Raw genomic sequence first — 12,525 nt, forward strand, 5'->3', positions numbered from 1 at the left:
ATACGATCCTGTTGAATACGCCGTCATCCCTGTTGCCCTCACGAACGTCATCGGCCTTTTCGTCTTCCTATACTCCATCCACAACAGTGTGTCCGTGTCATCCAGAAGTCCTGCTTTGGAAACCTGACCACCACGAAGACCTTATTGAGGTGGTCCAAGTTCAGCTCCGCGATCGCGCGTTGGAGGTTGAAGCCTCGAGAGTCAAGGTCTTGGTCGGAGATTGAGTATTGGTTGGTAGTTAGAGAGCTGTGGTACGGGGGGGTTGGGAACGGGGAGATAGTGGAGGATGATACGGTGATCGAATCGCTGAAGTCGCTGAAGTCGGACTTGTTGAGGACGACGATGGCGACGAAGTTGGTGGAAATGCTGAGCTCGAGGCAGGCGGTGAGGTTTTCGACCACGGTGACACGGTTTCAGCTGAAGATTAGGTTGGAGAGGGACACCGAGAAGCAGAGGGAAATGAGCGTAGGCGGTGGTGGTGGGAGTCCAGTTGGTCGGTAGAATTTTCGAGAAATTTGTGGCTTATTGTCAATTAGAGTTTCCTATTTTGGAGGTCTTGGTAATTTTATATATAGGTAAAAGAGTCTTTTTCTTTTAAATAAAATTGATGGATGTCCAGAAATAAAATTTGAGTGTACAAAAAACCTCTCTTTTTCACTCGGGCTCAAAATACATTGTATCAACAATCATCAATCGATCACCAGTGACTAATCATATCATTTTCGCATAATTTCAAATTGGCTACATGCTCCTCCTTGTTTGCGAAGCTTCATATGAAAGCATATTCTATAATGCATGGAACCTAAATGGCTGCAGATGAATATACTCTGTCATTCTTACTATTGTGGGGTCTATGTAGACATGATTCTAGTTAACAAAAATATGTTTAAACTTACAACATCCTCTTACAGGAGAGAAACTTCGGTAGGATTGTCTGACTAAAACAACTCTCATATTGAATGAGACCATCATTAATTTAAGCGGAACCAAACTACAAGAGGTTTGATACTATTATGAGAGATGCCTATAGATAATGTGATCGCCTATACCTAAATTTTTCTCCTGCCTAAGGGTTTTTTTTTTTTTTTTGAAAGTAAATCTTCGAACACACACAGAATTGAAGATGCAATATAGTTAAAAAAGAGAAGAGGATGTTCTTTTATGTGTGTGTATGTGTGTATTCCATTTGTTTTTCCCTTATGGAGTAGGCAAAATCAAAAGCAAGAGGAAGCTTCTATCCGAAGTACCTTAACGAAAAGAGCCCCAAAGTACGCACAACCATATCTCTGATACCAAAGAAATGCTAAGGGACGCTTAAAAGTAAGCTCTCAAATATTTATATATATTCCCCCATTCATATTTATATAAATGAATTAGATTCTGATTCACCATGGGCCCTTAGGATTAGTAGGCAGCACCCTACATAGCTGTAAGCAACTCCAGGGAGAATGACATCTGATCCAACAGAAGAATTGCATAGCAGCAGTGAAGCATTTGCATTGCCCAAATGGCACCTTGCAAAGAGCTTTTACATGGATGACGAGGACGAGATGCATCGAGAGATTGTTTAGTACGACATTGCATTGTTACATGGTATTATTAATTTATATATTCAAATATGAGTAGAAAAATAGATCATAATTAATATGTCATGAACTTAAAATATAATGTCATCTCATTAAAATACGTATGGATGGATAATAGTATATGACCATCCAATAGTCGAATTCATAGAGAACTTATAACTTCTCGTCCACTCCGTATGTCATGTTGCAAGTAATTAACCCAAGTTAATCATGATTTGCCACGTAAGTGATAAAATAAAACATAATAGTGCGTCGAAAACCGTGACTTTCCGAGTACACACGAGTTTTCCCCACCACGAGACTCTTTAGTGATACCATATTCTTCAAGCAATAGGCTATACCTTTCGCTTGACGGAAAAGCTTGGCACTGCATTTAGGGTTTTGGCTGGTGCACATAAAAATACAGATGTCCCTTTAAAATACATCCTTTATCCATTTTACAAAGCTGAGGTTTCTGAAAGCTGAAATTAGCAATCCCAGCCTTAAAGTCAGTCAAAGCCAATCCGAGTCCCTTTCAGAATTTTGCTTACAAGGTTTAATGTCCAGCACAATTCCTACCTAATCATTTGATCAAGCCAGAAGCTCCTTAACAAGCTTGAAAAGAAAAATGCAAATCTTTTGCCTCAACACATTCATATAAATATTTGGCATTTTGTCTTCATGCCTCATTGCCTCTTCACATAAACCATGAAGGCGTTGTGATCAAAAGAGAGAATTGAAATGGCTAGCAGCTGCCTCCGGAATAGATTTTTGTGTGCGTTCGTGTTTGTTTTCTGCGGGTTTCTTGGCTTAATCACTTCTCCAGCTGAAGCTGCTATAAAGAAATACCAGTTTGATGTGAGTTGTTTCCATGCAATAAAAAGTAGTACTTTATGCATGGTTTTCGATTCGATAACATCCTCCTCTGTGTGCTTTTACAGGTTCAAGTAAAGAATGTGAGCAGATTGTGCCATGCAAAATCGATTGTTACTGTAAATGGAAGGTTTCCGGGGCCTACGATCTATGTCCGGGAAGGTGACAGACTTCAAATCAATGTTACAAACCATGCTCAATACAACATATCAATTCACTGGTAAGAATTTAACTAAACCAACCAGCCTTTCTTATAACAACCTTTTTTCGTTGTGAAAGTGCTAATTACCGGTTCCCCAAGAAAAATATGTTAGTTTAGCAGAAACATTTAGAGGGTTGAATTTGATCCTTTCTTTACAGGCATGGATTGAAGCAGTACCGAAATGGTTGGGCAGATGGACCGGCTTATGTGACGCAATGTCCAATCCAGACCGGAAGTAGCTACACTTACGACTTCAATGTGACGGGGCAAAGAGGAACTTTGTGGTGGCATGCACATATTCTTTGGCTAAGGGCTACTGTCTATGGAGCAATTGTGATCGTGCCTAAACAAGGAACTCCATTCCCATTCCCACAGCCGTACCGGGAAACTAAGATTATACTTGGAGAATGGTGGAATGTGGATGTGGAAACATTTGTCAACAAAGCAAACAGCCTGGGATTGCCACCAAACTCCTCGGATGCTCACACCATCAATGGGAAGCCAGGGCCATTGTTTCCTTGCTCCGAGAAACGTAAGCAAGCCTACTTTCAAATACGTTAGATGGAATCAGAGGTGAAAAGTATAAGTGAAGTTTCCTCAGCGCGTCCTGTCTTTAAGAAAGATAGAACGTCGGACTGCTAAAGGAAACCCTAAAGCCAAAATGTTTCCCAAAACGAATTTCTTTAAACACAAGCAACAAATTGAGCTTGAACATAAGCACAACTCCAAAAGTTCTAATTTCAATTTTGTTCTATTTTATTTGGTTTTAGATACTTTTACAATGGTGGTTGAGCAAGGGAAGACCTATCTCCTTCGAATCATCAATGCCGCTCTCAACGACGAACTTTTCTTCGGCATTGCTGGACACAACCTGACAGTGGTGGAGGTTGACGCAGTTTACACCAAACCCTTCACTACTCAAGCCATACTAATTGCACCAGGCCAGACCACAAACGTTTTGGTCAAAGCCAATCAAGCTTCAGGCAGATACTTCATGGCTGCTAGGCCTTTCATGGATGCTCCAGTTCCCGTAGACAACAAGATAGCCACTGGAATTCTCCAATACAGAGGAGTTCCGAACACTGTCCTGCCAAGCCTTCCTCAATTGCCTAACCCTAACGACACGTCCTTCGCTTTAAGCTACAACAATAAGCTCAGGAGCCTAAACGCTCCAAACTTTCCGGCCAATGTGCCTCTCAAAGTCGACCGGAAACTCTTCTACACCATTGGTTTCGGGAAAGAATCATGCCCTAGTTGCCTCAACGGAACAAGATTTGTTGCTTCCTTGAACAACATCTCTTTCGAGATGCCGCAGGTGGGGCTTCTGCAAGCACATTACTTTAATCTCAAAGGCGTGTTCAAAACCGACTTCCCCGATAGGCCATCAACTCCTTTCAACTACACTGGTGCACCACTCACAGCCAGTCTTCGCACATCAACTGGAACTAGGCTAAGCAAGATTGCTTTCAATTCGACAGTTGAGCTGGTTTTACAAGACACGAATCTCCTAACCGTGGAATCGCATCCGTTCCATCTCCACGGATACAACTTCTTTGTTGTGGGAACTGGGATTGGGAATTTTGATCCTGCCAAGGACCCTGCTAAGTATAACTTGGTTGATCCTGTTGAGAGAAATACAGTTGGAGTCCCCACAGGTGGTTGGACTGCCATTCGGTTTAGAGCTGATAATCCAGGTACGATGATCACTTTAATTTACATGTACCACATTTACTGACCACGTATACAATGAGAGACTTATTGGTTATTTACTTACTATAACCCTTTGCTTCTTGTTTGAACGTCTAGGCGTTTGGTTCATGCACTGTCATTTGGAGCTTCATACTGGCTGGGGACTGAAAACAGCATTCGTCGTAGAAGATGGACCAGGATCGGATAATTCTGTTCTGCCTCCGCCTAAGGATCTTCCGCCTTGCTGATGACCCGGTTCATATCAATCTGGTGATACTGGAGTACCACCTACTTGCGCTTCTTGCAAAAAGTTGCAGAAGGTTTCTTGAGGGTTCACAAACAATAACCAATCTACAAAAATCACTTTGTGTGAGACTGTAAATGTAACAAATTATACCATACTACGTATTAATTGTGTTCTTTCACTGTAATTCTTCTAAATCATACAGGAATCATTTTATACAACCACATCTTTACATTGTCACAACACAGATATTTGCAAAAAACAAAACAAAAATCTCATGGTCCGTCGAATCAAGAAATCTGGAGATGCAGGCGTAAGTAGCAACATTCTAAAGAACCGAAGGATCGAAGTTGAAAGATACGCATTCACCAACCCTTGTGATAAAGGAAAACAAGATAAAATGTTAAGTTCTATGTTATTCGTGATGTGGAAACCCACGATCTCTCTACTATAGAACGTAGTATTCGACAATCTACATTTTTGTTTCTCTTTGATCTGAAACTCAATATCCTAAGAAGCTTCGATAAACTAACAGATACATTGGAGCATAGAATCCATAAAACGGACAATTACTAAGCAAAACCACAGAACAAAACGCAATTACAATCGTTATGTCATGCACATCACTCCGCAATCAGGACAAGATTATGATCAAATCCAGACACAGCTTGTAAAACTTGACAACCCTCTACAGAGTCGAGCAAAATCGGTTCTGCTTCATCACAGGAGCTTCCTAACCCTAATCTTCCATTCTTACCACAACCCCAAACCCACACTTCTCCCTTGGATGTGAGAGCAATGGAATGCACACGCCCTCCTGACACTGAGACAGGAATTTCCCCTTCCAATCCTTCAACCACCAATGGAATATTCTCCGATCCACCTCTTCCAAGCTGAGAACTTTGATTCCACCCCCATGTAACAATGTCTTCGGCTCCTTTTATAACATTCGACGATGGAACCTGGCAAATTGCCAAAGAATGGCCAAGTCCTGATGCTATAGATGTGGGACGGAAGCTTATGTCAACAGGGAACAATCCCAAATCCTGTTTTTCTCTGCCCAACTGACCATATACGTTGCTCCCACAACTTAGTAGTGTTCCATCACCTGAAACAAGCATCCGCACATGAATATTTATATGTATGTTGTTCTGGAATATAATATATATTTCCGTGCAAGCATACCAATGCACACAACACCACCTACCGCAAAGAATTAATGAATGATCAAAACCACATGAAATGTCTACAACTTCAACAGAATGTAGTTCTCTCACTAAACTAGGTTCCCAAACTATCGGCATGTCATTCTCCTTAGCCATTCCTTCTAAAACCAGCTTCTCCGCAGCTTCCACAGTTGAACTTGATAGTTCCTTATCACTCAAACCTGCCCGTGATTCCAGTAGAGACGTCTCCAAGGATTCTGTAATGCTTCCTAACCTACCATCGGCTGAATAACCCCAACCAAACAATTTTCCATCCTCAGTCAGTGCAAGAGCATGCCCCCAACCGAATGATACCTGCAAAGAACATGTGTGCCCCAGAAACTTCCTTCTTATTAAGTAAACAAGCATCCTAGACAAAGCATTTATTTTCTATTTTCTACCGCGTATAACAAATTCATACCTTAAGCTTTAAACCGCACCTTAATTATTTTCTCTCCCGATAGTGCTTCAACTGTGGAAGGTACCACAGCCTCAGTGACTTGATTTCCAAGACCAAGCTGGCCGCGCTTCGACTTTCCCCAAACCCACAAAGAACCATCATCTCCAATGGCTGCAGAAACAACACCAGACGCAAATGCAGCACAAACGTTTACTTGATCCAACCCAGTTACTCTCTTTGGTTCATTCCATGAATCTCTGCCACCAACAACAAAGCCTTATTATGCAGTAACTTACAATTCCATAATTCACAGTAAAATGTGGTAGCAACCAGTCGAATGAAAATTCTCAGAAATCCAATGAAAATTCTCAGAAAATTCTCAGAAATCCAATGAAGATCCAACAACTCAATTCAAAAGAGGGGCCTCAAGAAGAACAACAACAAAAAAGCACTTTCATTTCATGGTTAATCACTTTATCTTGACCAACAACAAAAAAAAGCACTGTCATGGTTAGTCACTTAATCTTGACCATCAACAGAAAAAAAAACAAAGCACTTCCATGATGAATCATAAAATCTTGACCAACAACAAAATAAAAGCACTTTCATGGTTAATCACATAAAATCTTGACCAACAACCAAGAAAAGCACTTTCATAGTTATTCTTCACCAATTGATGCAAAACCACAAGAAATAAACTCATCTTCTTTCTTTTATCACTTAGGGCCTTCGAAAAATGGTTAAAAGGGTAAGCTTATGTTGAATCTTAGAGCTCAGTTAAGCTGAAAAGCTGAAGGCTTTTACCTGGGAGAAGGCAGTCCGCGGCCGAGTTGGGCTTCAAGGTCTCGGCCCCAAGCCCAGAGCTGCCCTTGGGAAGTGACGGCGAGGGAGTGGTAGTGCCCGGCGGCGACGCTGGTGACATCAGGAGGCAGAGAAGGGACCCGGATGGGCTCGTAAGCGTCAACGCCGAGTCCCATGAGGGAAGTCGGCAGGCCCAGAGCACCGTGGTTTCCGTCGCCAAAGCTCATGACTGCGGCGGTTCCGCTGCTCATACATCTCTGCAGCTTTTGAATGATCGCGTTAACCGCACAAGGCCCCTTCACCAGGGATCCCAGTCCTCCTTTCATCGGAGAATTCAAAGTTCATTCCTCGAACTCGACTAGCCGCTGATTTTGATCTGCGCTTCTGTTGGGGCCAAAGTTGGGCTGTTGCTGCCGTGATACTTGTTCTCCATGGCCCATGGGCCTTGCAACATTGAACAGCGGGCTCCGGACATTATTTGGGGTTGGTTCGACCTGTCAAAACCGGGTTGCAACAACTCCAATTAGACCGTTTCTCCGATACAACGATATTGAGGATTAGAACTTAAAATAGTAAAAATTACAGTATCATTAAATTAATAGTTAACTTCTGTTGTTTAATTGCAATATAATCTTTTTGTTGATATATACATGAAGATAATTGCTAAAGGAAAATGATTTTAACACTCCAGCTTAAGCACAATCATGTTTATATACGGTTTTTAGATCAAATAAAGCAAGAGAGCATCCATGTAAAAAATAAACAGTGTGTAAGAAGAGAAGAAAAAAGTATGCAGAAATTATTTCCTTTGCATCTTTGTGTTTGTTTACTAGTTTTGCTTAAATCGATGACGTGAGAATAAATGATTCTGTACATGAAACGGAACGTGTAAATAAGAGGATCGAACCGGTCCAACCCACTAAAAGAATATCCGAATTTCTATTGTTTGATCACTGGGCTTGGCGGGTGGTAGCACACCCAACAGTCACAGAAGAAGATTTGAGCATATGGAGTGGAACCACACACTGCCACAAAACAACCCACTCGACGAAGAAGATGGCGATGGTGACGGTTTCTATGCTCGTTTCGCTCCCCACCCTCACTTCTCCGAACCCCCGCCGAGTCAACCGGTGAGTTCATTTCTCTCTCTCTGTCTCTTTCTTTCAACTCGGTCATTCATCAGCTCGCCTCCCTGTAAAATTCACGTCACACAAACACCAGGTTTTGGCAAACAACGCCAAAAACGTCGTCGTCCGTGATGGCTGTTGCAAGCGGCCCCGCCAGCAAAGAGCTCGCCACTGCGGGGGTGAAATTTGCAGAGGGAGAAGAGAAATTGCCAAAGGTTGTTTTGACCAGCGCCGGCGGCAGGTACATTGTGTTGACTTTGTGGGTTGTGGTTGAATTTGCATTTGGAAACGGAAATTTGAAATTTTTTTTGTTAATATAATGGGTTGATGAGTTTTGATGCTTGCAGTGAGGCAGATGTATATTTATATGGTGGTGTTATTACTTCATGGAAAGTCCCAAATGGGAGAGACCTCCTTTTTATTAGACCTGATGCGGTGTTCAACAAGAAGAAACCAATCAGGTTGTTTTCGAATTCGTGGGTTCATTTCAAACATAAATTGTTATTCGTGTCTGTTTAAATTTGAGTCATTGAAGGCAATAAGCTTAAGTTCTTGATGTATCTTTTGGGTTTGAGCCACCTATTGACTTTGTTATGTTTGCTAAAATGAGAAAAATGGAAATGATCATTCACAAGTTACTTGGTTTACTTTAGAAATATCAAATGTGGTTTCATCTCGTTGTGTTTTGTATGTTCCAAAGGGGTCTGAAATTCCTTTGATTTGTTTGTTAAGCATGTGCCCTTGAATAATCATTTTGCCTGAAAGCTTGGAATTTTCGTTGAGATACTGACTATTCTCTCTTGGGATAGTGGAGGCGTTCCACATTGTTTTCCACAGTTTGGGCCAGGCCCTATGCAGCAGGTACACTCTAATTCTGTTTCTATACTATTGTCTTCTTTCAGTCTTTAATGTTACAAGTTAAATTGATATTAGGGAGCTAGCAGATACTTCGTTCTGATAAGTGCCAGAGTTAGAAACCTAAACACTTAAAACCCAGGAAATGGCAGTTGATGGATGTTTTTGTATATAGGCTACTAGGATTTGAAGTTAAATGGTGGTTGATTGATTTCTTGATAAATTTTACAAACCATATTGCCTGATGTGATATTGTAGTTTAAGTCTAGTGACATTGTTGCTTCCATCAAAGATTCTCGTATGGAGATCCAGATCTTTGTTCTGGCTATACGTGACTGCATTATTTGGTTTTTGCTATTGTTCTGAGGCTTTCAATTAACAGCACGGATTTGCAAGAAATCTGGACTGGTCCATCATTGATTCTGAAAATGTGCAAGGAGATCCTACCATAACTTTAGAACTAAAGGATGGTGAATACAGTCGCTTCATGTGGAATTTCAGCTTTCAAGCTTTGTACAAGGTCAGTTGCACGTATCCCTCTATGAAAATGATAATTGTCTAGCTCCCTTGGCATGCACATTTACTACACAACAATACTATGTTACACCACATGCATAAAATGGTACTTGTGGTCATAATTTTATTGACTCCATATGATATTGCATTTTCCATAACCTGGATTGGACAAAACTTCTAATGTGTTTCAATGGTTGCAGGTCACTTTGCAAACAAAGAGCCTTTCCACTGAGCTTGCAATTAAAAATACAGACAGCAAGCCATTTTCATTCAGCACCGCATTGCATACATACTTCCGCGTAAGTACAATTATTTTATCCTCAGGGGTTCAGTTATCATTCTGGCATAACTAAATTAGCAGTGTGGTGTAGAGGAATAATTTGAGGTGGAAATGATTCATCTATTCATATATTTCTTCTAATGACTTCAAAAGTCTGAAAATACTAGGATCCTCAGCAAAGATTATGAAATTGATAATGTAAAATGGGATTGTATAAATGATTGTATCAGTAACATTTAACCTTTATCATGCAGGCCGCTGTACAAGGGGCATCAGTTAACGGTTTGAAAGGATGCAAAACACTAAATAAAGATCCTGATCCCAAGAATCCACTGGAGGGCAAGGAAGAAAGGCGTGTATCATTTTCGTTACATGCTTTTATCACATGAAAAAAGTGAAATGAGTTCAATGCTTTCCTCAGTTTATTGGCTGGGTGAATAAGGTTTGATTAGGGCAGTAGGTTTTAATAAATAAAATGCTTTTGTCATAACTTAGTCACTTTTCAGCACTATTTTTTGAAATCTTGCGGCACAGACTGCTAGGCATTTCTGATTGGTATCTTAATGACACAGGGATGTGATCACTTTTCCTGGATTCGTGGATTGCATATACCTGGATGCCCCTAATGAGTTACATCTTGATAATGGCTTAGGTGATGTAATATCTATCAAGAACACAAAGTAAGTCTAAATCTTAATTTGATTTGTTTGGTAAAAAATTTTCTCTGTTCCACTTGTTTGACGCCCCTATCCTTTTTCTCTATGTAGTTGGACGGATGCTGTTTTGTGGAACCCATATCTGACAATGGAAGCATGCTACAGAGATTTTGTTTGTGTCGAAAATGCAAAGGTAATAACTTCCCTGTTTGTTCGATACTGACTCTGTGAACTTGATCAAAATTGGAATTGTCTATGTGTCGACTAACTACTGAGTGGTTCTATTTCTCTTTAAGATTAAGATGTCCATAAATCGATATACGTTGCCATCATTAGTCAGCAATGAGATGCTATTTGTATTGAACAATCTTTAGATATTCTTCCTCATGTACTATGAACTGTATACCAATTATATATATATATATATATATATATTTTTTTTATCTAATGAATGTACCGATTCTAACTCAAACATAATCTCTGTCTCCCTCTTCATGTCCATATCAGATTGGAAACGTACAACTAGAGCCTGGTAATACGTGGACTGCTACGCAACATCTTAGCATTAATTGAAGAGTGCCTGGTCCCCGTTATTCAATTTTGTAAAAATAATATATCATCTTTGTTTTCAAGTCTTTTATTGTTGTTACACAAAGCTTTTAAGCTACAAAACAAGCAAAGCTCATCAATAATGGATGATCGATCCTGGATATTCCTTCAATTCTGAATATAAGGTTTCCTTTTCAGTTGGTGATCCTGTTGTATCCCCCCCCCCCTCTCTCTCTCTCTCTCTCTCTCTCTCTCTCTCGCTTTCTCTCTCTCTCTCTAGAAAAATCTGGCATTGCACTACAAAAAAGTGTGAGATTAAGCCTGATTTTCTTAAACAAATTCACTAGAATAAAGCAAAAACTGAATTAACCAAAGTGAAAAAAAATATCACCAGAACAGAGTTTCAAATGCTAAAATCAATAAATCAAATCTAGTTCTCATTAAAATTTCTGTCGATTAACAGAACCACGAATCGCGTCAAGAAAAGTAGTCTATGAGCTCAGAAAGCTCACTAAAGACATGCTTTCACAGGACTAAACCCTAAATTGTACCGACTCCGTTCTAATCATGAGGCGAACATCGAAATAATGCAAACCATAAGTATAATCAGTCCCACAGCCCACACCCAGTAAACCCACTTCTTGTTCTTCTTCATCTGGCTGGCATAATGAAGACTATTTGTGCCTCCACTGATGAAATAACCAGCATTCGCCACATTCTCTTCGATATTTTCAATGTCTTTCCCTTGTGCCTCAACCAAAACAGCCATGTCGAGAAACACCTGATGAAGCTTAGTCAGACTTCTTTGGATATCCATCACCGCCTCGTGTCGGACCTTGTTCCCCATATCCAGTTCTGTCTTCCCTTCGAACAACTCAACTTTCAAGCTTCCAGAAATAATCTTTTCAGTCATCTCATCGGATGGCAAATCACCCGTTGCGCTGTAGTATCTCCTCTTGAGATCTTCCTTATGATCCGAAACTATCTTCTCTCTCAGATATTGAAAATTGTCCATCAGGTCCCTTAACTTGACTCTCAAGCCACCGGTGATGGACATTCTAGTTCGATCCGCAGTGCTTCCTTCCTTGTACTCATTGGACTTTTTTCTGTTGATCGCATTAGACTGATCAAGCGCTTCGAGCCTCGCCTTGATAATCTTCGCTTTCCGAAGCACTGTAACCATGTCAGACTCCATCCGGTCTCTAAGCCCGCGCAGAATCTTGGCGCTGTGTGTGGACTTTGCCTCTTCGTTCAGGCACTGGAGATCGTGCAAGAGATTGGTGATCTCTTCCATGTCGGCCTTGATTGCTCCGACTTCTTGGAAGAACTGAGAGAGGTTTTCTTGGCCGGACGGGTTGAGTTTGCCTGCGCCTGCTTCGACATCAAGATCCACTTCGAGGTCCTTCTGCGCCTGTTTCTTCAGTTCCACATAACTTAAGAACGATTTGGTCATCAAATCATTCATCTTTGCAAAGAATCTGCAAAAGCCACCTGAAAATGTCCAGAAAATTTAACATTCGCTTAGAAATCGAAGAAATGAAAACGAAAAATGAAAACCCAGTG

At 40.7% G+C, this 12,525-nt stretch overlaps 4 protein-coding genes across 4 annotated transcripts; 2 read left to right on the plus strand and 2 right to left on the minus strand.

Annotated features, from left to right (window-relative positions):
• Positions 1–2,284: 2,284 nt before the first annotated feature.
• LOC137736277 (laccase-11-like) lies at positions 2,285–4,830 on the plus strand. Its single transcript, XM_068475576.1, has 5 exons — positions 2,285–2,430; positions 2,514–2,658; positions 2,799–3,172; positions 3,411–4,334; positions 4,447–4,830. The coding sequence occupies exons 1-5, from the start codon at positions 2,307–2,309 to the stop codon at positions 4,575–4,577; spliced, it is 1,698 nt and encodes a 565-aa protein (XP_068331677.1). The 5' UTR covers positions 2,285–2,306; the 3' UTR covers positions 4,578–4,830.
• Positions 4,831–4,978: 148 nt separating this feature from the next.
• Positions 4,979–7,356, minus strand: LOC137736288 (ultraviolet-B receptor UVR8). Its single transcript, XM_068475585.1, has 4 exons — positions 6,983–7,356; positions 6,219–6,435; positions 5,781–6,093; positions 4,979–5,681 (listed from the first exon to the last, which is right to left on the minus strand). The coding sequence occupies exons 1-4, from the start codon at positions 7,303–7,305 to the stop codon at positions 5,197–5,199; spliced, it is 1,338 nt and encodes a 445-aa protein (XP_068331686.1). The 5' UTR covers positions 7,306–7,356; the 3' UTR covers positions 4,979–5,196.
• A 558-nt stretch (positions 7,357–7,914) lies between these two features.
• Positions 7,915–11,159, plus strand: LOC137715715 (putative glucose-6-phosphate 1-epimerase). The gene is made up of 10 exons (XM_068455059.1): positions 7,915–8,109; positions 8,201–8,347; positions 8,454–8,567; positions 8,916–8,967; positions 9,344–9,481; positions 9,678–9,776; positions 10,012–10,109; positions 10,330–10,437; positions 10,525–10,606; positions 10,921–11,159. The coding sequence occupies exons 1-10, from the start codon at positions 8,036–8,038 to the stop codon at positions 10,984–10,986; spliced, it is 978 nt and encodes a 325-aa protein (XP_068311160.1). The 5' UTR covers positions 7,915–8,035; the 3' UTR covers positions 10,987–11,159.
• Positions 11,160–11,527: 368 nt separating this feature from the next.
• On the minus strand, positions 11,528–12,427 carry LOC137730761 (syntaxin-112-like). Its single transcript, XM_068469724.1, has one exon. It carries the CDS (start codon positions 12,425–12,427, stop codon positions 11,528–11,530), a length of 900 nt encoding a protein of 299 aa, XP_068325825.1.
• Between the last annotated feature and the right edge of the window lie 98 nt (positions 12,428–12,525).

The sequence above is a fragment of the Pyrus communis genome, chromosome 1 (genome assembly GCF_963583255.1).
Source record: "Pyrus communis chromosome 1, drPyrComm1.1, whole genome shotgun sequence".
Classification (NCBI taxonomy): domain Eukaryota; kingdom Viridiplantae; phylum Streptophyta; class Magnoliopsida; order Rosales; family Rosaceae; genus Pyrus; species Pyrus communis.

Coding starts and splice junctions, on each gene's coding strand:
- LOC137730761 (XM_068469724.1), bottom strand. CDS start 12,427: ATGAATGATTTGATGACCAAATCGTTCTTAAGTTATGTGGAACTGAAG.
- LOC137736277 (XM_068475576.1), top strand. CDS start 2,307: ATGGCTAGCAGCTGCCTCCGGAATAGATTTTTGTGTGCGTTCGTGTTT. Junction 2,659..2,798: donor TACAACATATCAATTCACTG/GTAAGAATTTAA, acceptor CTTTCTTTACAG/GCATGGATTGAAGCAGTACC. Junction 4,335..4,446: donor GTTTAGAGCTGATAATCCAG/GTACGATGATCA, acceptor TTGAACGTCTAG/GCGTTTGGTTCATGCACTGT.
- LOC137736288 (XM_068475585.1), bottom strand. CDS start 7,305: ATGAAAGGAGGACTGGGATCCCTGGTGAAGGGGCCTTGTGCGGTTAAC. Junction 6,094..6,218: donor CGGGAGAGAAAATAATTAAG/GTGCGGTTTAAA, acceptor TGTTCTTTGCAG/GTATCATTCGGTTGGGGGCA. Junction 5,682..5,780: donor TCATTCATTAATTCTTTGCG/GTAGGTGGTGTT, acceptor TGCTTGTTTCAG/GTGATGGAACACTACTAAGT.
- LOC137715715 (XM_068455059.1), top strand. CDS start 8,036: ATGGCGATGGTGACGGTTTCTATGCTCGTTTCGCTCCCCACCCTCACT. Junction 8,968..9,343: donor GGCCAGGCCCTATGCAGCAG/GTACACTCTAAT, acceptor TTCAATTAACAG/CACGGATTTGCAAGAAATCT. Junction 9,777..10,011: donor CATTGCATACATACTTCCGC/GTAAGTACAATT, acceptor TTTATCATGCAG/GCCGCTGTACAAGGGGCATC.